Source organism: Sciurus vulgaris (genome assembly GCF_902686455.1).
Source record: "Sciurus vulgaris genome assembly, chromosome: 5".
NCBI lineage: Eukaryota > Metazoa > Chordata > Mammalia > Rodentia > Sciuridae > Sciurus > Sciurus vulgaris.
In genome coordinates, this window is record NC_136465.1 from 169,818,242 (window position 1) to 169,843,621 (window position 25,380).

Sequence of the window (25,380 nt, forward strand, 5' to 3'; positions counted from 1 at the left end):
CAATCCTAACTGATCATCTGAATCATCTCAGATGATTTAATGTAAAAACTATAGATTCCTGAGTCCCTCCTCTCCTAGATTCCATGATATCTGGAACAAAGCCTGGACTGGGCCTAATACAGACCTGGAACCACTAGACTATTTCCAGGCACCTTCTATCTCATAATTCTGCAATTGCAAGAGATAAACAATTATTAGTCATAATAATCAGTGAGCACTTATTAAGAACACATCAAGTGTAAAAATGTTTTATGTAATAGCTCACTGAATCCTCAAGCTATACTGTAAAGCCAATACAGCACTATCATTCCCATTTTATCTATAAGGAAACCAATGCACCAGAGACATTGCTTGTCCAAGGTCAACTAGTGAGTGGCACAACAGGGGGTTAAACTTGAACCATCTGACTCCAGAGAGTCACTGCTCTCAGACACACCACCTACCACAGTTTCCCATATTGCCCAATGCTAACGGCACAGATTTTAACAGGCACACTTGCACAAATAAATACAAATGGGTCACCTCAGAAGATGTCGCACTGGGAAGGCTACACTCTTATTCCTCAAATGCTACCATTGTTCAAACATCACTGCTAAACTATATAACCCAAGAGCTCTTGATCTGAAAGTGAAATGCCCTCAAACCTAAGACTTTAAATATCTTCCCTCAGCATTTGGGCACAGGCTTAATTTTCTGACAATACCACAAAATCAGAAAAATCTAATTCAAAGAAACCTAGTGCCTGATCAAGTTAGGCATTTTTTTAATAAAAAAAAAAAAAATTAGTGTTAGGTATTGAAAATGGTTTCCCCATTACTCAGATATTTCTGAAGCCGATTCCAAATTAGAGTTCTTTATGTTTTGCGCAATGGTTATATCACCAGAGCCAAGGCCAAGGTGACTATTTTGAAGGGCAATAGTTATTTGAATGCACAGGTTTTTTGTTTTTTTTTTTTTTTTGTAAGTCAGCCTTTTAGTCATACCTAAAGAACACATTTGCCCTTCACGATTAATACAAACATACATATACTCAGTATTCTTTGCTGCTACAAAAGCAGCTACTTTTTCTTTACAGTTTTCTTTTTATAAAAGGTGTTCTGCTTACACACATCATCCATATGAAAATAAATAGCATAATCAGGCATTAATGAAGCACTTAACTGCATGAAGTACCATAAAAGGCATCATACAAAGGCAACTATATATCCCAAATATGCACAAAAATACCCTCACATACAAGGGATAAAGGCACACACAAATACTACAGGGATATAGGTACAAGAAGATAGCACATTATTATATCTGATGTGCTCCTTTGTTAAATAAATACATCCTTTTTCAACAAAGAAAATATTTTGCAAATTCAGAATGATTTACAGATTTTTTTTTAAAATCAGGCATTAATGCAGATCAGCACAATTCATATAACCAACCTCTCTGCTTGAACTGGACTCCCCACACCTTACTGAAGCCACAGTTCCCCTGCACAAACTCCCACTCCGCCACCCCCCACACACACCCAACTCCCCACCAACCTCACAGGGGTTCCTGGGCTGGTCCATGGAATCTGATGACATCATTCTCTCTTCCTTCCTGGAATTCTAAACCCTGCTGCTCTCCCCTCGCACACAGCTACTATCTCCATGGCAACCTCACCTCCTCCTGCTTCCCTATTGGCTTCATGGAGCAGGATACACAAAAAGGTTTTCCGTTCTCCCCCCAGTGCCTGCCCCCCCCCTCAAAAAATGATGCTTTCAACAGGAACCTGGGCTAAATTTAGCTACTTGGGATTCAGAGTCCTATGACTAAGAAAACACAGAGAAATATCCTCCTTCCTACACTCTCCGTTCATTCAACCCCACCCCAAAGTGGCTGCTTTACCTCCTTCTCTTTGACCCCCTCCTCGAAAAGATAAGGGGCGACTGTCTTAAAAACAACTGGACTGCCTGCCCCACATATAAGCTTGGCACAGAGAAAATTATCACACTCACCTCCTCCTAAGGGGGGCGGGGGGGCGCAGATAGAAAGGGAGAATGAATACACAAAAAGAAAAGTACACAAATACGGTTGAGCCTTCTGCTGCTTCTTTCCATCCGGAGTCAAGGAGCAGGAACACCATGCCTAAAGGCAAAGCGGTCTCCCCTCTTAGAAGACCAAATTTTCTTGCTATTTGTGTGATCTGATTTCTTCCATTACAGGAAGAAAAAGAATGGGAGAGAAGTGAGACAGAAAGACCATACGCTTCTAAACCGGGAACCACAAATTCTGGGTCCAATTTGTCATCCCAGGGCCTGACCTACTATGTAAACTGGAGCAAGTTCTCACATACCTCAACTCAAAAGTAGCTTTGCACAGAGATGATATGAGAGTTACTGACAAAATTAATGTAAAGTAGTTTAGGTCCCTGAGTCAAAGGGACCTAATAAGTAGAATAAATTGATATCATTATTAAGAAAATTCCTATGAATATAACTGGAAATTTAAAATCCTCATAGAAGGAATATGAACTTCTATAAAACATGCTGCTTTTTTTTTTTTTTTTTTTTTTGTACCAAGGATCACTTGAACCCAAGGGCCCTTAACCACTGAATCACATCTCTGGCCCTTTTTTCATTTTGAGAGAGGACTCGCTAAGTTGCTGAGGCTGGCTTTGAACTTGTGATCCTTTTGCTTCAGCCTCCCCAGTCGTCAGAATTACAAGCATGTGCCACCACACCCAGCAAAATGTGTATAAATTCTTGAACCATAGACAGTTCTTACAAAGATGTCCAATTCTGGCAAAATCCAGCAATACTCATGTCAAAACACTAGCCAATTTGAACTAGTACTCAATTTTGTAGCTGGCCCTACTTTTTCTTTTATTAATCCAAACTCTAATTATGAAACTGCTATTCACTTTCCCGAAACAATGTCTGAATATGGCCACGGCTTTATTTTCCAGTTCAGTTGCCCACTTCCCATTGTAGGAAAGTAATCCTTTCTCGGAGCCATAGTTGATTGCTGAACACTGAATCAAACCAGTGACTATGACCTATATGACTCTGAAGGACAAAGCATCAATTGTGACCAAGTAGGAAAGGCTCCAAGCAGGTCAGGGCCTTGTAGTAGGAAAGGGAATGGATAAAAATAAGACACACCCAGGAAAATTGTATTTTCAGTTTGCAGAGCAGAGACTCATCTCTAAAGCACTAACCTCCAAAAAAAAAAAAAAAAGACATGAAAGAAAAATAATTTAGTATGATAAGAAATAGTCCTCTGCTGCAGACGGAATGTAAACAATTTGGAGCAGTTAGCAAAGTTAAAATGTTCCACTAGATAACATACAGGCATCTAGAATAAGCTGCACAGTTGCCTTGGAAAACACAAAGGGTGGCGGTCTGTGCCGATAAATGAGTGACACGCATATTGGGAGGCAGGGTGTGACCAGACCATCACTTAGACATGTGCTTCCTGATTTCAACCCTTGCTGACTCCTAACAAGTCCTTGCGAAACCATTCCTGTGAACACGACTGGTCAGAAGACTCCACAGGCTGCCTCAGTGGGCACTACTCTAAAGGATGAGACAGTCACCTCCCCTTAGATGCGAAGACTGAAGTAGTCACTGTTATCAGATCTATCAACAATGGTCTGGACTGAGTGGGCTGCTGTCTTAATTAAAGTTCTATTCATCAACTCTTTCATTCAGACACATATGAAGTACATTTGTTGTATGTCAAGTTTTTTTGTTTGTTTTTGTTTTGGCGGTGCTGGGGATTGAACCCAGGGCCTTGTACTTGCAAGGCAAGCACTCTACCAACTGACCTATATCCCCAGCCCTGTCAGAGGTTTTATATAGGTTGTCAAATTTCTCAAAACTAAAAATAGCAACTTGTACATATTCTTATCTCCACTTTGAAAACAAAAAGAGTTCCACAGATATCAATGTGATCAAGGTTACATTAACTTATCATTTAGTTAAAAAAAAAAAAAGTCATGACCTAGCTCAGAACTCCAAAGTCTATGCAGTTTTACTTGGCCTCCCATTTATAGATAGTCAGGGTTAGAAAGAAACAACCAGAAATCAATGTTCTCATCAATAAAATCTAAGGTTATTTGACATCAAGGTCAAAGTCACAGTTTTTATGTACTGCTTATTAGTATTAAATACTAAGCAGGCACTCATTAATTATTAATTATTATTAATTTTATTATTACTTATTAATTTATTATTCTAATCCTATTATTCTACACGTCTGGACAAACAAATGATTCTACTCAGATCTTTTAAATTAAAATCAGCTTGAAATATTGCATGCTGAAGTGAAATGACAAAACTTCAGACAACATATTAAGAAATTTAATTTTATAATACTTGAGATAAAAAATCAGTCATAATGCCTGTATTAGTCCAGCCACAATGTCATAATGTCTCTGCAGTCTCATCTATGTTTTTTGTTTGGTTGTTTATCTTTTTTTACTGGGAATTGAACCAGGGTCTCCCACAAGCTAAGCATAAGCTCTATCACTGTGCTACATTTATAGCCCCTCATCTGTTGGTTTTAATCCAGAAATCCTAATACAGTCAGGATCTATATATTAGATTTATGATTTCTGCATTCTACATAAAGAACCAGAGCATTTCTCTAGGGGTTCCACTAAAATTAAATCAGCTGAGTAGAGGACCATGCTAAAGAGGCCAAGGTCATGTGTCTGATACCCACATGAACCATTAATTGTACTCTCTGCTATGCCCCCTGCAGTGTAAACATACACCCTTGCTTTTACTAAGAAATTAATGTAACTTATTACTACTTCTGGAAAAAAATCTAAAACATGTTCTACCTATGTCAAATATTATGTTTTTATTCTTTAGAAAATGGCTACTGTTTTTCAGAAAATAATACCCAATCATTCATACAACCTTTCAATATTTATTGAACACCTACCAGCTAGCTGACAGTCTCTGAAGGTTAGCACACACAAGTACAGCTATGTGATACACAGCAAAGATAAGAGTGTGGAGAGAGTGACCAAGACGAATGGCTAACTCTGCAAAGGGCACGGAGAATGAGCAAGGCATGACTAAGGAAATGAGGAAGGTAAGGGCATGGGGAGGGGAAGGAAAATGCAGATCTACAAAGGTATGGTCATAAGAACATGGCAGACCTAAAGCATTTCAAGTACTTTACAAAGGTTAGGCTGCAAATTGAAAAACAACTGCTTGATGAAAAGGCAAGGCAACATCTTTTAGATTTTTTTCCATCATCAGATTCAATTTCCCTAAACTGCTTTAAAATTTGAGTTAAACTTCCATAAAGAATCAAAAAATTTTAATACCATGTGAAGATTTCTCCTCTTTATAATCTCCATGATAAGAGCTGAAATGAGGTATATTCTGAAAATGAAGGCTCAAGGGGCTAAAAAGGCTCAATGAAGATGTTCCTGGAGAACAAAATCAAGATCTGCAGCCCTATGAGGTACAGTCAATCTTTTGTTATTGTTCTCAGAGATTTAGTATAAAAAGCAATCAAGGGAATTTATTCCTCAATTCTCTTTTCCCATGGTTGTTGAAAATTGTGGTTATGTTGAAGTCAGGCGCTGTGACGCACACCTGTAATCCCAGCTACTCAGGAGGCTGAGGCAGGAGGATCACAAGTTCAAGGCCACTGTCAGCAACTTAGTCAGATCCTGTCTCAAAAATAATAAATAAATTGACAAGGGATTTAGCTCAGTATAGCACTCCTGGGTTAAATCCCCAGTATTGGGGGGGGAAAGTCCTGTTAGTATTTGAATATTTGACAAGCAAATTTAGATTAATTTTTAAAAAGCACTCTACCTCCCTACCACACCCCAATACACACACACACACACACACACACACAAGTATGTGCACACACATCCTAACAACTTGACAAAGTACATGTGTCAGGGTGCGGGAGACCATTTATCAAGTGTAGCAGTCATAGAACAAAAGAATGTTTTAAGGAAACTTTTAATAAAGCAGTTACATATAGAAATGGGCAACAATCATAAGTTGATTGAGAATTCAAGGAATTCTCACAAAGTGAGTCAACCTAAATAACCAGCACACTGAGGTCAAAAGCAGAGCATCACCAGCACTCCGGAATCACAGAGCGCACCTTGCAAGGTCACTCCCACCATCCTACACCGATTACTTCCACAGATTCACTCTGACTGCTTTTCAACTAACTTTATAGAATAATGTATTAAGTATTTTCTTGTACTGGCTTTTTCCACACCACATTATACTTGTGAAACTGATCCATTTATTGAGGGTATTATATTTTGTATATTATCTTGATTTACTGAAAGTCATCTCAGAAATGCTGGAAGGCATGTGTGCTATTTCTAGCTTGGGACTGTTATAAAAAAGTTGCTAAACACATTCTTTATATATATTTAGTTGTAGATGGACACAGTACCTTTATTTTGTTTGTTTAGTTTTTCTATGTGGCCCTGGGGATGGAACCCAGTGCCTCACACGTTCTAGGCAAGTGCTCTACCACTGAGCCACAACCCAGTGTCATTGCTGTACACATTCTTATTTGCAACTTTTGGGGGACACGTACACAATTCTGTTGGGGACAGCTAGGAGTGGAATTGCTAGTTTCATGGTACACTCCTGGTGAGCTTTGATAGGTACTACCAGTTTTCCAAAGTTGTACCAATTTACTTCCCCCAACACCAACTCAGCAGTACATGAGGGTTCTGACTACCGAATACCCTGGTCAATGCTTGGTGATGACTGCCTTTTTCATTTCAGTCAGTCTGGAGGTAGCATATCATCTCACTGTAGTCACCTGCATTACTCTGATGATCAATGATAGTAAGCACTTTTTGGGCACCTGGACATCACCTCTTGTAAAGGACCTACCAGGTATTTTGTCCATTTTACAAATGGGTTGTTCAAAGTTTTGATTTATAGGATTTCTTTTATATACTGATTTGTAGCAGTTACATATTCTGAATACCAACCAGATTTATATACTGTAAGTATATTCTCCTATCTATGGTTTGTCTTTTTACATTCTTGATACCATCTCTTAACAGGCAGACATTCCTAAATTTGATGTAGTCAGTTTACCATTTTTCCTTTATAGTTAGTGGTTGTGTCCTGTTCAAGTAAAGAATATCATTACTATATTTTCCTCTGTTTCTTCTAGAAACTTTAATAATGGAGCACTTCAATGTATATTTTTAAGATTCTCAGGCACATTGTGAAGCTTCCCAAACAGGTCAAACAGTTCAATCTGTGAGTAAGCAAGATCACACTAAATTAAATTAACCAAACTTGTACCAAGTACCTGTTATGTGCCAGGACTGTGTTAGATGACAAAAGAGGTGATGGTTGAGATGCTCCCTAACCTAAGAGAATATCCGCTGCATGGTTTGGATAAGGTTCGAGTGTGTATCCTCAGTGTAGTAGTGCCAAGGGCCTAGTGGAAGGTCAGTAGGTCACTGGGGGTACACCTGTAGAGGGGATGAAGGTAGTTCTCATGAGACCCTGAGATGGTTTCCCTCAAGGGTAAACTGGTACAAGAGTAAGCTCATCTTCTGAATCAGTATCTGGCCTTGTTTAGATGGAATCTTTCTTTCCACATGCATTCCCACCAGCATAGTGCCATCCACCAAGAAGTGATGCAGTCATCGGGGTCCTTGCCAGTCAGTGCTATGCTGTTTGGACTTTCAGCCTCCATAAAAATGAGCTAAATAAACCTGTTTTCTTTATTAGTATCCAGCCTCAGGTATTTCATTATAGGAGTGAAAAGCAGTACATTAACCTTTGCTGTGAGAGCATGACACTCAAATATTAGTTGTATTGAGCATTTAAGTAAAACTAAAGATTCTGACATTAGAGACCCCAAATAATATATAACCCTCCACCATTCTCAGTTATGCAAGTAAATTTCTACTTCAACAAAAGATACCAGGGCAAAGGCATTACTGCTACTGTATCTTTAATATGCCCATCTAAAAACCATATCACTTAGCACTTTTAAGAACACAAAAAAGATCTTAAAAAGGTAAGCTACAAATCCATTATTTTCTAGCCCAACTAAAAAGAAATAACAGAATTCAGAAATTGTGCAATTTTTCCCAATAAAAAATCTAGGTCATGCAAGCTAGAAGAGAGAAGGGAAGGGAAAACATGTATATGTATACACACATGCTTTCATACACCCACACAAACCACACTTTTTCCTAAATGATCTCCCATTTTCTTGTCCATAATTCCTTACCCCTTTTGTTCCTGGTCTTAGGGAGAAAGGTCTGTTTTTTTAAAAAGTCAAGCTTAAGAAAAGGTCCCAGTGAGTTAAGGAGATCAAATATATATGTGATCCTTTTTATAAAAGACAAATTTAGGGAAAGTCAATTAAAAATAAAAAGTTGAAAGGGGTTAAAGGAAGGAAAAGTCACTAAACCAATTTAAAGGATTAGAGAATGTCTAAAGCAGCCACTGAGTTTTCTTTATTTTCTTATTTTACAATCAGCCTCAAAACAGAATTGTACGCCTCTTCTAAAGAAGCACAAAAGTGGGGAAATAACAAGTTTGCTAATTTCAGAGGTCAAGATGAACCAGATGATTCAACAGCTTGAACTTCCAGAACTTAAGCATATTTTATGAAATAAACCAAGAATCCATCAGAGGAACTTAAGAAAAGACCTCAACCTAATGTAGTAAAGAAGAAAAATAAAAGTCTACAGAATTAAAACTATTGTTTCAGGAAAATTTTCAAACTCAATCCTGAGGCCCAAAATAACTGATAAAAGTTTGGATAGGACCTAATAAACCATCACAAAAACACAACATGCAAAATAGACATAGTGTGCCTGGATGAAGTTTAGTCATGGGGAAAAAATTACACCAGGTAAATAAATAAATAGTTAAAAATCATGCTAAGCATTAAAGAAAAAACAATGTAAAGAGTCTTCAGAGTGGGTGGGGGTTGTAGCTCGGTGGTAAAGCACTTGCCTAGCACGCATGAGACACTGGGTTTGAACCTCAGCACCACATAAAAATAAATTTTAAAAAGGTATTGTGCCATCTACAACTAAAAAAAATATTAAAAAAAAAAAAAAAAAAAAAAAAAAGGCATATTCAGAGTAATCCCAACCAAAGACATTTGGCTGACTCACCCTGGTCAATTCCAACATTTTTTTCCAGAGTCTACTACAGTCTCTACCCCTAAACTGTACCCCACATTCTGAATGCTGTCTTTGCTCAAGCAAATCAGCAAGATTTAGGATGCAGACTGAATCTGGAACTGCAAATTGGGTGCCTCTTGCACACAGCACTTCTGAGTATTTGACAAAAGTGCATCCCAAAGGTAGCCAAAAGCTGTAAAGTGAAGTGGGGTCTCAAGAGACCCTTATATAGTCTCCTCCCACACTGCACTTTGAAGGGTATCTGTCTGCCTCTAGACCAGAAACTCTGCCTTCCTGATATTTAAAAATGTACAAGTACATGTGAACCTGCAATTACTCCCAATAAAAAATTCAACGAAAAAAAAAAAAAAAAAAAAAAAAGCATCTTTTAGGGCCTTGAAGTCTCTGTATAAATAGTGGTTAAATGGTTTTGCCTTCTTCCCCTCTCCAGTATCAGCTTTTTATATATCAGAGGCAGGAAGCAAATGAAGAGGATGACAGTAAAAATGAATTTGAAATTTTTTTTTTTTTTGCGGTGCTGGGGATTGAACTCAGAGCCTTAGTGCTTGCGAGGCGAGCACCCTACCAACTGAGCTATCTCCCCAGCCCTGAAATTATTTTTTAATCATTTTAATGACCATATATTCCCTTTAGAAAACAATTTTTTCTGAGAAAGGTTTGGGACCTATATGTAACTCCAAGTGTGAAAGAGTATGTATCATCTTCAGACACAGAATATAATAGGTTGAACCTGTGTTATACATACTAGCTATATGATACTGGGCAAGGACAGCTTTCTTATCTACAAATGGAAATGAGATCATCTATCCTAGATTTCTATTGAATTAAATGAGATAATATAGACTGGTATCTGGCAAAAAGCACTACTCAAAAATGATACGGACAAAAAACAGCTGCCTTCTTTTCTCCACACCTACTCAAAAAGGAATTTTAAAATATAAGAGTGAGAAAGATCCTACTGGTAAACTGAGACCGTTACTTCAAAGAGCTGACAGTTATAAAAACAAATAATTCTCCTTCAGCTACAATGCTCCGATGCTAAGACTCACAAGAGGGGAAACCATGTGACAAATCTTAAGCCATCCCAATTTCAAATACCCAGACCCATTATTTCTACTAACATTGAAACATTCCAGAAACTCGAGTATTTCAGCTTCCAAAATATATCTCCCAGACAACCTCGCTACCTATAAACACTGTAAAATTTTTCATAATACAACATACTTCATGTATGACTCAAGAAAAAATGTGATCATATTTATAAGAGGTCAACAGGGATACTAAAATTAAGGTCAGATCTGAAAACAAAGCAATGGCTACATAAATACGCCTACATAAGTATGTTTTGACACCGTCTATCCCAGTAAATTCAGTTATGTAACAACATCAATAAAAGGATTGGACTGAAATTGCAAAGACCCTGATGAACCCCCAGGATGGCACAGTGTCTGCAATCATCAACTAGATCCAGCACACTGAAGTTAAGCATACCCCAAGTGTAACAGGCATCTGAATCAAAATAGAAAATCAAGTGTATACATGAGCTACATCCCTGGTAAATCTAGAAGGCCCCAAAGAACTCTTCATAGTGCCTGTAGTTAAGTGTCACCACAAACCTCTTTTAAGCAGAGAGTAGTGTCTGAGATGTACTTTAGTCATTAGACAGCCAAATTCAAGCCCACATGAGACTGCAACAGACATGCTCTCTTGGCAACACTGCTGTCTGGGATCTGGGTGCAAAACCCCTTGCTACTTTCACTAGGTTTAAAGTCACTGTCAGACTCACCCTTTAGCAGATACCACAGCCAGACAGAGCTGGTGATATCAGTTTACTATGTACATAAACCATCCGTGCACAATATCCTGAACCATTCAGAAGGGGTGCCAGGATTTTTTTGAATTAAAAACAGTAGCTTGGTTTTTCAAGTTTGCTTCGTTCTCACATTTGCCATAGCCATTCCAGCCAACGCATCTCAGGTCCAGAGCAGGAGGAAAAAAACTTTCCTAAATATTCAGCATCTGCCTTTATTTGGTCATCCCTTCCTCCTTCTCCACTGCCATCCCAGAAGAAATGTGTGTGTGCATGCACGCACATGCATGAGTAAGTATAAATACACATATAGAATATGTTTTAAAGTTTCCTGAAAAGAAAAGGAGAAGAGACTGGAGAAGAAAGGAGACTGGCAGGGAAGGTAAACCAGGCAGGAGAAAAGGGCGGTTCACAGAGGAGGCACAAAAAGAACACGAGGCAGCTGCTCTGGAGCTCCAGCAGCCAGGGCTGTTTCCCATTAGGTGAGTAGACTGCAGAGCTGCACAGGAAGTGCTCAGGGGCCTCTTGGTCAGTCCCGGCCCAACACACTGAAAGCCTCTGTACTTAATAGGACCATCTGGAATTGGTTAGAACCAGGCTCCTCTTTCCTACATGAGAGAGAGAGTGAGACTCTAAAACTACAAAACTCAATTTTCCTGCCTGCAACTTCTCATACCTTCCCCACAAGTCACCCTTTAGAGTATATTTCCCCATCTCTCCTCCTGGGGTCACCACAATCAAAAAAGTCACATAAGAACACAAAGCGTGCAGACAGCTAGCATCCTCACTGGACCCAGGAACCCCCACCATTTATGCAACTAAAATCCCTTTTTTCACAATTAGAGCCTTTTGTTTTTAAATGCTATTTTTAGAAATAAAGTGGCCTACTTTCTTCTACAAGGATCTAAAGGAAGCATATTCTTTATGAAACTTTTCTGTTTTGTCCTATCTTCCAAATCATGCAAAAAGTAGGGGGAAAAAAAAAAAAAAAAAACCCCTCTGGCATAGTTCTAACATTCAGAGGAAAAATATTTTTCCACTCCAAATCCTAAGTTAAACTGCCAACATTTGTTTCTGCAGGAAATCGATTTTTACTGAAGCTTTCTATTAAAAATTAGACTTCCTGGAAGTGTAGTAAATGCTCCAGACTTAGAATCAGGAGACCTGGACAATAGTCTCTTTGGCCATAAATGAGCTATTACCTAAGCTTCCTGGGCCTCTACATTGGCAGATTCTTTCCAGCACCTAACCCTCAGGTTCCACATACTTAACAAAATACAAGATTATATACAATACCAGCCTCTAGCCTCATCCAACAATCATCATTTTTAAGTAACTTCTTTTGCTCCCAAAGACTACAGAAAAAGGAGTTCAGGGGAGTGGGGGGGTGGGGACAGAGCCTGCCAGTTAGTTAGTAAAGCTCTTCTATAGGCTATAGTTCTTGTCCTCATATTGCTTAGAGACCAATAGCCAAAGCAGGCAGGTAAAATGTTTAGGAAGCATGCTAGGCTTAGTCATCTGGGCCCAGCAACCTGATCAGAGAAGAGAAGCACCAAGATCAGGAAAATTAAATTCACAAGCTACTGAAAAGCTACTCTGCTCTTTGTACTCTGTTTAAAAGCTTCTCATTTATGCAACTGATTCAATATTTACTGAATTTATCAAGAAAGTCAGATTCTCTGAGGAATATAAAAAAGGATAAGAAACCTCCCTCTCCTCAGGACAGGAGAAACAGAGATATACAAAGGTAATTTTAGTTCAAGACTTGATATTGATGAGTAAAGTCAGTCCCCTTATCCACAGGTTCTGCACATGCATTTAATTAACCACAGAATGAAAATATTTGAGGGAAAAAAGTTGTATCTGTGTATAAACATGTACAAATTTTTCTCTTGTTCTTCAAACAATATAGTATGACAACTGGTTATGCAGCACTTACAATGCATGAGGTATCATAAGCAATCTAGAGATGACAGAAAGCATGTGAGAGGATGCAGCAGACATTATAACAAATACAATGCCACTTCATATAAGGGAGCTGGGCATCTGGAGTCTGGTATCCACAGGGGGTCCTAGAACCAATCCTCCTTAGATGTCAAGAGACAACTTGTTATGGTGTAATTACACAGTCTTGTTGGTGTCCCATGGCTGATACCTCCTCCAAAGCCTTCCTAGAGGGTGGACACCTTTTTAGAGTGCTTGTACTTACCTTCTTCCCTCTGTTCAACTATTAAGAGGGTTTAATAAATCTGAGAATTATGTTTCACTATGGAATTTAAAGACTGGCACTATAAGCACTGGAGTAGTGGCTCAGTGGTAGAGCACTTGCCTGGCATGTGTAAGGCCCTGGGTCTGATCCTCAGCACCGCATATGAATAAGTAAATAAAGATCCACTGACAATTAAAAACTATTAAAAATAAATAAAGACTAGTACTATAAACTGCCTAAAATTATTGTAGGGGTCAATGAATATTTAAAAAATAGTTCATATCCATAGAAAGAGGGACAGACCTACATAAACCGCCCAAAGGCAGAGTACAGCACTTAGACTGCCGTCTCAACAGGGGCACCACAGTTATACCATGGCAACCAGGAACCAATCTCGACCTTCAGGTTCGAGGGATTAAGACCAGTCAAGCAAGAGAAAGATTTGAAATTAGGACTGTCATGTGTGGCAGTCGTGCTCTCAAGACACAACCTCAATGGCAGGAACTGCTGCAGACCACACGTCAGGTTGCTGCCAGAGACCCACGCATGCAGTACCTCCCTCACCTCCAGCCAACGTGACCAGTGTTTCCTCACAACTAAGACTGGTTCTCAGCAGGCCTGTCTGACCATCTCACAAGTGAAGTAGAGAATATTAATCCTTTGGAGGCTGAGATCATTTTCCTTAATCTCATGTCCTAAGTAACCTGGAGAAGTTGACTTCTTTTTCTTGGGCACTGCATAGAACACCCCCAACTCTAGATAATTTGCTCCCAGAAACATATTTCCCTCAGTGAGGTAAACCTCCTCCCCCCTATACTGGCAAGGCTTTGAACCAAGTCTCAGTAAAGTAAGAATCTATGAGGTGGGGTTCCAGAAATAGCAGGGTCTCTCCTGGTGGAACATGGAGAGCTGAGCTATAGAGCATGCATTTGAGGGGTCTGGCCCACTCCTGAAGTGTCAGTACACTTCCAATTAGGTCCAGAGAACCTGGCAGCTGGCTGACTCCCAAACCAGCTCTAACAGAACTGGGCTACTCAGGATTCTTCCTGGCAATCAGGAGGAGAAGGGGCCAATCAAAGGTTTTGGCCCTGCCAAGGAACTGCAGCCTTTTCCTTAAAGGGAAAACACCTCAAGGTGCGTGCTCTTGGGTGTGCCTGTGGGAAGAGAGGGAAGGAGATTTTAACTTTTCTGAACTCCTACCTTCAGTTAACTTTATTTCTATCAATTCCCCTTCCCATTTTTGTTCTCCTCTACAACACCAGCACTGCCACTGTGGGTAATGAAAAGTAAGTTCAGGTTCTGCAGAAAGGCAGTCAGGATCCGAACACTGCGCTGAACCAAGGGAGGCAGGGCACCCGTCCGCACACACTTCATTGCAACCGCAGGAGGACAACGTTCTCCCCAAGACTCTTCCCTGATCCTCACCTCCTCCCGCCTGTTCCCCTTCTCTGACCCTCACCCCCAGTCATTCAGTGCCCCAGCAGCCAAAGCACTGAGGAGAACTGCATGCTAACACAAGTAGCACCAAAGTTGGGCAGGAGCAGGGAGGCGGCCTCAAACTGACTGTGAGGATCAAATTTTTCTAAGTTTCTTATCCATCAGGGAATGGTGTGTCTGTAAAATGCAAAAAAATGAATTACTAGAAAAGTGAAATTTTAAAAAAAAAATCGAAGACATACAAAATACAAGCTCAAACTTCTTAGTACTAGATTCCACACTCATAAAGTTACTGTGAGACTATTATAGAAGTTTCTCAGTGCTTTCAATTTCTGTACCTATTTTGTATGAATTGGTAATAAACAGTGAGTGGAATAAGGCCAATCCACAAATGACACTCTAATTAGCACGGGTGCAGCGAAAAGGAAACAAGCTGCAGCATCACACAATCCCAGGGGCAAGCCCCGCTCAGTCCCGCCCTAGTCACACACCCTGGGGCACACTGTTTAATTTCTCTGAAACTCAATTTCTGAATTTATAAACAGGAATGTAATGTCACCAAATATTTTGCATGATTATGGAAGGATTAGGAAAATATAAAGGCAAGAAGCCCAGCACAGAGCCTGATTTAGACTAAGAATCCAATAAAATAATAATTATCGTCAAGAATTTCCTGTGATCATCCTACGTTAATCCAAAGGCAATTCCAATTGCAGCAAGTCCTAATTTAGCAAGTCTGAATTTTCATGGCTAATTGTAACTAGCAATGTCTCAATCTACGATTTTTTGTTCTCTTTTGTATCTGTTCCCTTCTGCTCTCAGAAAGAACCAAACTTCCTTGCTCGCCAAAAATAAATTCCCATTTGATTTCTAGTGGTTTCTCTTTGATCCAAGATATATTCTGATTTTATTTCTAGACAATCATTAATTCTGATATCGTTTCTGGTTTTAAAAATTATTGCTATTTCACTAAATATTGAGTAAATACAAGAATATTTATAAAATTATGTGAAAGATATAAATAACAAAATTATACAAAATTAGGATTCTAGTTTGCTCTCTGTCCCCATCTCGTCACATGCTGCTGAGCCCTCCTTCACTGTTATCCTTAAAGATGAGATTCTTAAGTCTAACTGCCACTTCACGACACACAGTATCCTCAATAAGACACACCACCTAAAGCCACCTCTTACCTGTCAAGGGCAGAGGTTGAACAACATGGCGGTAACATTCCTTAACAGCCGCTGTGTGACTGCGCCCAGGCTCAATACTTCTGACACTCCATGTTACACCCCTTCTCCTCCCATGTTCCCTACTTTTCTGTGCTGGACAATTCTAGCAGCCACTCTCCCACCCCTGAATTTGGCACATTAAATCCTCCCATCAAAGACTCTTGTTTTTTTGTTGTTGTTGTTGTTTTTCTTTTTGGCGCTGGGGACTAGAACCCAGGGCCTTGTGCATGCAAGGCAGGCACTCTACCAACTGAGCTATATCCCCAGCCCAAGACTCTTGTTTTTCTCCCTTCCTCCTTCCTTCCTTTACCCAACAAGTGCCCTCATAACAGGGAATGGCAATTCTGCCTGATCCTCCAAGATCCCTACCTCCCTGCAGTAAAGACTCCTACTCTCAAAACTATTTGCTTTCGAAAATCACAGCATAAAGGCTACATGGAATTCAATCCCAAAGAATTCAATCCAACATTTTTATATACTAAAAGATCTACATTTATAATTTAAAATTAAAAACATAATGGGAAAAATATTTGCAAAAGCATTATCTGAAAAGGGGTTCATGAAAACAAAAAACCCATTTTAAAAAATGAGGACTGAAGTGTAGCTCTTGCCTAGTATGCATGAGGCCCTGGGTTCAATTCCCTGTAGCGCACACACACACACACACAGATACACAGAGAGAGAGAGAAAAAGATTTGAACAGACTCATGTCAAAGACATATGAATGACAAATACGCAAATGAAAAGATGTTTCATATCATCAGTATTTAGGGGAATACAAATTAACACCACAACAATATACCTCTTCATACCTACTAGAATGATTCTGACTTTTTAAATCAACAATACCAGATAGGGCTGGGGTTGTGGCTCAGTGGCAGAGCACTTGCCTAGCATGTGTGAGGCCCTGAGTTCGCTTCTCAGCACCACATAAAAATAAAAAAAAAAAAAAAAAAAAAGGCCTATCAACATCTTAAAAAACTATTAAAAAAAAAAAAAAAAAAGATAGTAAAAAGAATATGGATACATCCATTGCTCATGGATGACTCCAAAATGGTACAACCACTATGGGAAACAGTTTGGGAATTTCTCATAAAGTTAAGCATATACTTAACCATAAGGTTCAGCAATTCCATCCCTAGTATTTACCCAAAAGAAATGAAAACATTAGTCTACATAAAAGCCTACACACAAATGTTTATGGTAGCTTTATTAATAATTGTCAAAAGCTGGAAACAACCCAAATGTTCGTTAACTGGTAGATGGATAAATAAACTGTGGTACATGAATGAATAACTACTCAACAACAAAAAAGGAGTTAATGCTAGTAGTATATAAAACAGCAGAGATGAATCTCAAAAGAATTATACTGTATTAAGGAAGCCAGATTCAAAAAACTATATAGTATAGGATTCTATACCTATAAAGTTTTAGAAATGGCAAAACCATAGGAACAATAGTCAAATCAGCAATGGCAGGGACAAGAAGAGGGAAGAGATTTCAAAGGAAACTAAGAGAACTTTTGGGGGATATGGTAAATATTTTGTATTTTGGTGATAGCAATGATTAGATATTTGTATTATGTTTGTCAAAATTCATAAAAATGTAACCTTAAAAGGATGAATTTCACTGCACGTAAATTATACCCGAATAAACAAATTTTATTTATATGTGCATATATTTGCATATTTACATATATACATATATTCATGTTACATATATATTTGCATGTTTATATTTATTTGTTTATTTACGTATACATATTCACCCTCCAGGGCTGGGACATAGCTCAGTTGATAGAATGCTTGCCTCACATGCACAAGGCCCTGCCTGGGTTCAATCTCCAGCACCACACAAAAAAAAGATATTCACCCTCCAAAAATAGTAAAGCCCCCCCTTTCCCTTCCATCACAGAGTAGTACAACAACTAGCTTAGGATACATGTGAAGTGGGGAACTGAGGAATCATAAGGATGCCCAGACCAGCAGATCCAGAAGCCAAGATCTGGGTGCAGCGGGGAGCTGGAGAGGCTATGTATAAAGCTGGGAAACCACAGGGAGGCTGGGAGCCCACATGGAGAAATGGGCCAAATGGGCCACTGACCTGAGGATTCCAGGCACAGAAGTAGAGGAGACAGTCACTAATTAGAAAACTGGTCATACTAAGGAAATAAGTAAATATACTGAGGACATATTGAGGATAATTCTCAGTACCAGAGAATATATTTACAAAAATGGAAAGGAATAGATCAGATTTAAGATGGAGTTACCAGTATAAACTGATGGTTTTATAAAATAAGATATGTGGTTTTAAACTTTAAAAAAAAATATATATATACATATATATACATACACACACAAAAAAAACATCAGATATATATAAGTACACATATAACACAGAGATACAGAAATACAGATGTATATATGTGACACACACACACAACATATTTTCCAGTTCTGTCTGCTAGAAGCCTAGAGGCAGTGATACCCCAGTATCAACATTCATACCCAGCACCCAATCTTGGTTTTTTTTTTGTTTTGTTTTGGTTTTTTGTTTTTTTTTTTTGGGCGGGGGATTTGAACCCAGGGCCTTGTGCTTGAGCCGCAAGCACTCAACCAACTGAGCTATATCCCCAGCCCTCAATCTTGGTTTCTAACTATCATCCTCCATTTAAAAGATTCAGGTCTCCTTGGAATCAGTTGGTTCCAGAGCACTATCAAGAAAAGAGCAAAATAAACTTAGAAAATCTTCCTATGCCAGAAAGTAAGGAAATGTCTCATGAATGATGGGGACAGGTCAAAAGGGCAAAGAAGACAGCACAAGGCATGTCCCACTGGCCAAACTGGGGACAGCTTGAGAAGCAGAAGTACAGAAATAAATTACAGTCCATTTAATAAAATATATTGATAGAAATAAACAAATTAGGGGGCTGGAGTTGTGGTTCATTGATAGAACACTTACCTAGCATGCATGAGGCACTGGGTGTGATTCTCAGCACTACATATAAATAAATGAATAAAATAAAGGTCCATCAACATCTAAAAAATATTTTTTAAAAAAATGAGAAAATTATTTCATATAGTAGAAAGATACCTGATAAATACAGATAGATTGACAGAAATATAGGATCATCATCTAATAACTATCACCGAAGTGAATGTTTCAGGAAGGAGCTGCCAAAAGTGCTAAGGCCATTAGGCAGAGGTCTGTTGTGGAACAGGAGTGGTATAAATCGCACAGTACCTTCCCATAAGGTAATAGCCAATTATAAAAGGGAAAATGGTGAATTTAAGGTGGAGAAATGTGGCAGACATCAACTTAACCAGGTGATCAAGGTTAATGTTACTACTGATGATGGGACAGGTGAATATCATTTGCCTCCAGATCTGATGTACTGAGAAAGGCACAGTATCATTTCTGTGGTGTTCCTGAAAAAACTGAATGATTGCTGCCATGAGGAAAAGACCAAATCTATGCATATCAAGAACACAAACGAAAGACAAACGCTGAAAAACTGCTCCAGGCTGAAGGAGTCCAAAGAGACATGCGAATAAATGCAACACACACCCTATGATCCCAGACCAAAAAGGAAAGAGGCATTACTGAGTAGCTGGCAATAATACTGTCAGTGTACCAACATTGATTTCCTGATTTGTACAGCTATACACCAGTTATGTAGGAAGTTCTTTTGGGAGGATTACACACTTGAGTGTTCAGGGGTGAAGATACTTCACATCTGCAGTTTGTTCTCAAAAAAGTTCAGAAAAGAAATAATAATAAAGGGTCTGTGTGCATACTGTCATGATTTGGATCTACAAATGTCCTCCAAATAGCTCGTTTGTTGGAAATATGGTCCCCAATGCAGCAAAGTGCAAAGCTGGGGCTTTTAGGCTATCACGACAGCTGGGACCTCATCAGTGGATTAACCCATTTGATGGATTAATAATCTGAACGGACTGGTAGATAGTAACTGTAAGCAGGCACAGCATGCTTAGAGGAAACAGGTCACTAGGAGAGGAAATAGGTCACAGGGAAGGTGTCCCTGGGATTGGTTATATCTTGTCCCTTGCTCCTGCTTTCTTTCTCTGCTTCCCACCTTCTATGAGGTGAGCAGCTTTCCTTTTACTCTAAGTTGTTCTTGTCAGGTATTTTGGTCACAAAACAATATGCTAATGCACACACACATTGGACAATGAAGCAAATACGATAAAATATTAACTACTGGGAAATTGTTAGGAATAAAGGAATACAGGACTTTGGTGGTGGCTTTTTCAGGTGCTCTAGTAACTTTTCTCTAACTTGAAAATTACTTCAAAATAAATTATTGAGGAGAAAAAATAACAGCCATCCACTGTCAGGAATTGTGAGGGCACAATGTCTTTGACTCCCCCACAAAAGCTCAGCCTAAAGCTCAGAAAAGTTAAAACCTGGTCTAATGTTCTGCAACCAACAAGTACCAAAACCATCCCACCTCAGGTCTGTCAAACTCTAGAGCCTTCAATGTTCTATTGCACTATGCTGCCTCATTCATCCAATAGGAAATCATCATGTAATGAAGTATGTGCCAACATCTGTACTAATCACTGAGGATATAAAAAAATTAGCCAGACCACCCACGCCCTTAAGCAATTCAATAGAACCGAGACAACCTTTACTTATAAAGCAATAATGTGTCACCAGTGCTATGATTGCCCTTCACTAATACAGGGAATGCGAGTCCCTCATTCACCACAGGTTCAGTAGGGCCTCTAGAAGGTGGAAGATGACATTTATAAGACATATAAAACAACAGATGAACAGCCACATGAGGATATCCTTAGGTCATGTAAGTGAAAGAACCCTATCTGACTGACCAACACACACACACACACACACACAAACTCACTCACTCACTCCTCTCTAGGGTCTGAATAACTATAAAGAAAAAAAGCAGGGAAGGGAGACTATAAGTATATTTGATAGGTCTCAAACTAAGAGGGGAAGAATCCCAAGGTGTTCTGTTTTGTTGAAAGCAATCATTTTTTCAAAAAATAGCAGATGTGGTAAGATTAGAAATGTTTGGCCCAATTACTGCCAGAAGTCCTACCCTGGCTTTATAGTTTTCTACTCAGAGCAAAAGAACAACTCTTGCATATAAAAGAGAGCAAAAGAAATTTCTACCAAAGCACCGAGAAAATTTGAAAGCCAAGTAACTCCCAAAGAAAGCAGACTGGGCCATCAATTATGTGCAAGTGAAGTGATTTTATTCTGGTTATAAATCAAGTGAGCCAGAGTGGGTACTATACTATAAACGGAAACAGGAAAGCACAATAAGGAACACTGGCTGGGCTGGTTTGTGGCTCAGCACTTGCCTGGCATGTGTGAGGCACTGGGATCAATCCTCAGCACCACATAAAAATAAAGGTATTGTGTCCATTTACAACAACAAAAATTAAAATAAAAAACCCACTAGTTGCCCTCAGAGAACTGACCATTTAGCAGAAGAGAGAATTCTTAAAAAGTGCCATGGAATCATCTAGAAAGGATACTGCGAAGGTTTGAATTTGGGTAGTATCCCCCGAAAGTCCGTAAGTTAAACTCTTGGTCTCCAGGGTGGTGCTACGAGAAGAGGCTATGTGCCTTTAGGATGAGGAGCCTCATATGAGGCCACTGGAGGTGTGCTTATGGAATGCCAGTCTCCTCTTCTTTCTCTGCTTTCTGCCTCAAGATGTGAGTGCTTGCTCTAACAGGTGTTCCCACTGAGATCTCCACACTTGCCAGAAGCCCAAACCAATGGGGCAGCCAGATCTTGAACTTGAACCTACAGAACCATGAGTCAAAATAAATCTCTCCTTACTTCATAGGTACCCATGTCATGTATTTTCACCACAGTGATGCAAAGCTAATACAGACATCTTCCAGACTGGAATGAGATCAGGGTCAGGAACCATCATTTAACTGAGATTTAAAGAACAGGAGAATGTTAACCTGAATTTGCCAGTGTTTTATGCTTTATTTTGTGGAGAATTTTCTGAGCAGACAGGTAAAAAGCAACATAAGAAAAAACACACAAAGACAAAGAGGAGAAAAAATAGAGATTTCATTTTGCTGTGAAATAAAGTCTAAGAAAGAAGCCTAGGAAGGATTTTTAACAGAGGAAAGAACACTTGGTCACCACTGCAACTTCACGGTAGCTGTCATTAGCTTCACTTCACTAATGAGAAGTGGGACCAGGTAGACTGAACAAGGCCCATCTGAAATGAAAAAATAAATGGCCCATCCTCCTGCTCTAATGCCTCAAAGCTGTACATGGAACATAATCAGTTCCTTAGATTCTCCCTGGGTATCAGTTCTTGGTATTTAATACTTTCAAACATTCATCAAAGTTAATTTAGGTCCATTTGGGGGTCAATCCCTCAATAAAATCCGTTACATTTTTTTATGTTTTCACTAATGTAGATCTACATACAAATTTTTTTTTTCTTTACATTCCAGAGGCCCTAAAAGATTAAGGCAGCTGGAAAAATAGAGCCCACATAGAATTCCCTGTGTACTCTGTAATGCACAACACATCAGCATCTATTTTATCTGGCAGTAGGAAGAGATATAAGTTAGGACCCCACAATTATCCCTGTAGAGAGGCATACCAAAGGGAATGTAGGCATAACAGCTACAATAATGGGTAACACAAACAGCCATCTGTACTTACAGCCAGTCATGCCAAGAGCTTTTAAACACCCACATCTCTAATGCTGCCCTCTCCCTCCATGCAGGTGGGCCAATTCCTCTCCGTTCTTTTCAGGCCCACATAATTTCAGAGGAATAGAAAATCTGGTACCAGGCACAGGAAGCAAAGAAAACTACTGTACTTCTGAACACAAAAGACCAAACAGGAAAGGTCCTAATTCCCCAACACTGTGTTCTACCCATTGAGCCAGTACTTCCCTGTTCTTTCTACTTTCTAGAACTCACAGAAAAGTAGCTCCATTTACATCCCCTAAGTCCCTCTCCTTGATATCACCCCTACCCCATCTGGTCTACTTACCCTCCCTTCCCATCTCCTCAGCAACTCAACTCCACTGCAGCACAGCTAGAAGCAGTTTCACCACTATAGTGGGAGAACTGAGGGCAGGGACTGACTGTTTCCCTCTCTCTGCCTTCCTCCACACCCTCAATCACCAGCCTGGTGCGAGCACACAGGCACGAAGGATGGGCTGTGAATGCAAAGACTGCTGAATGAACAGGGAAGCGGCAGTGGGGAAGGATATGGTTGGACAGTAACCTGAGGTCTGAAGATATAGGCTGTCTGCATAGAAACCATGTTAGTCTCCACACTGGAACAATATGGTAAAAGCAATATTTACATAAGAAAAAAGAGCCTTTGATAGTTTCTAATAGCTTTAGAACAAAAGCAGCAGCTAAGAGCGTCACTTACATCCTCAAGAGTAAACCAACAACGACCGTACAGCCTACAAAAAGCTCATCACCCTCCCCACCCAGCTCTAGTTTCCAGCAACAACAGCTTGCCTGGGCTCCTCTTTCCCCTTACCCTCTTTTCCCCAGCCCCATGGGCACACAAGAAAACAATGAATGCACAATACTCAAGTATCCTCAGAAAGACACATCTGGGTTGGGGGTGTAGCTTGGTGGCTGAGCACTTGCCTGGCATGTGTGAGGTACTAGGTTCGATTCTCGGTGCTGCATATAAATAAAATAAAGGTCCACTGACAAAAAGAAACAGCCCCAATCCTAAGGTTATCCTGAGGGCTGCTGGCAAAATACGAGATCTGTTCCCAATTGCAGTCGGCTTCATCTGGGGGATGAACATAGCTGGCAACCCTTCAGCAGTGCAAGATCTCAAACACCTACTTGAGCGGCACACCTGACCCATGGCCTTCAGCTCTACCACAGTTTCTTTTGCTCTAACCCACCAACCTCCCCTCTCCTTGCAATCAGGGACATCTACTCTTGAATCTTCCCTACTAACCTCACGTGTTAAAATCATAACAACCTGATAAAACAGAAAGACAAGGAAGGAAGTTAAAAAGATTTTGGGATTAGTTGGGCACAGTGGCATACTTCTGTAATCCCAGCAGCTCTGGGAGGTTGAGGCATGAGGATCATAAATTCAAGGCCAGCCTCAGCAGCTTATCAAGGCCCTAGGCAACTTAGTAAGATCCTGTCTCAAAATAAAAATAAAAGGTTGGGGATATGACTCAATGGTAAAGCACCACTGGGCTCAATTTCCCACACATACACATACACACACACACACATGAATCTTGGGATTGTTTCAATTTATACCTGTAGTGTTACTTTTTCTTGGATTTTATTTTTCCTACTGAAAAAAAATACAATAATTACTTTGGAGAGTTGCTATATACTAGATTTACTTGGAATCACTGCAATAAGGTGTCAGACCTTGAAAGTATAGCCTCATCATATCCCCACATTTTAGAGACGGAGGAAATCCCAGAGAATTTAAGAACTGTCAAGGACCATTACACAAAGGAATTTCCTACACTGTCGAATCCTGAACAATAAGAGATAGACTAGGGTTATCGTTTAGTGGTAGAGCACTTGCCTTGCATGTGTGAGGCACTGGCTTCAATTCTCAGCAACACATATAAATAAAATAATTAAAAAAAAAAAAAAAGATCCACTGACAACTAGAAAAATATTTTTTAAATAAATAAATAAGAGAGATGTATCTAATTTGTCACCAGATCCAACAGTATCCAGCACTTGACAAACGGTTGGTGAACTAAAGGAGGCGAACCCAACTAATGGGAGGGAAACCTCGAACTCTGTCACGTAAGATTTTACTGCGAGCACAGTGCTGCGTAACACTAACTAGAAAGCCACAGCCTGTAGATGGTAGATAGGGTTGAATCCAAGACCCCCTCCCCTGCCCCTGGGGTCAATAACCAGGTACACTTATCTCCAGCACCACCTACAAGATTTCCAACTGCTCTCAAAATCAAAACTTCTAAGCTGATTTCCTAAATTGGAGTCCCTCCTCTTCTCCTCAGATACTCTTAATAATTCTCTTTAATTAAGTGATCTTAATAACTGTCCTCTCTGGATCCCTCCTTAAACTCAACAATTGTGCAATAACCTGCAAAAGCCTGTCTCCCTTTCCTTGTCTGTGTCATCCTAGGTCAATGGTTCTCAACCTTCACAACACTGGAATCATCTAAGGAACTTTTTAAAAATACTGATTCCTAGGCCCCAACCCCAGTATTCATGAACTAACTGGTCTGGGTATGACAGACCCAAGCAATGAAATTTTTAAAAGCTCCCCCAGAAGATTGTAAGGTACAGCTAGGGTTGAGAACTTCTACCCTACTCACTCAGAAATTCACAGCCTGGTCCACTAAATACTCTGAAAATAACAACTGCCAATTGTTCTGGGTTTGCAAAATCTTAGACTACTCTGCACCAAGGCACAGTGTGCTGCTAGATAGAAGGCACATTAGAACCATACCCTTGTTTCATACCTGCCATGAAATAATACCTAGATAAATATGTCAGTAAAACTCCA

At 39.6% G+C, this 25,380-nt stretch overlaps 1 protein-coding gene across 27 annotated transcripts in view; it reads right to left on the minus strand.

Annotated features, from left to right (window-relative positions):
- RBFOX2 (RNA binding fox-1 homolog 2) overlaps positions 1-25,380 on the minus strand; it is a 272,039-nt gene that overhangs the window by 204,766 nt on the left and 41,893 nt on the right. For 3 of the 27 annotated variants that reach the window (XM_079141648.1, XM_079141650.1, XM_079141630.1), the window contains exon 1: positions 1,536-1,707. The exons of 20 other annotated variants lie outside the window; for them this stretch is intronic. In XM_079141648.1, the coding sequence (XP_078997774.1) occupies positions 1,536-1,580 (45 nt within the window). In that variant the 5' untranslated portion in view covers positions 1,581-1,707. Of the gene's footprint in view, positions 1-1,535; positions 1,715-25,380 lie in introns of those variants that run through there. 4 more of the 27 variants (XM_079141651.1, XM_079141633.1, XM_079141642.1 and 1 more) reach the window with 4 other exon arrangements.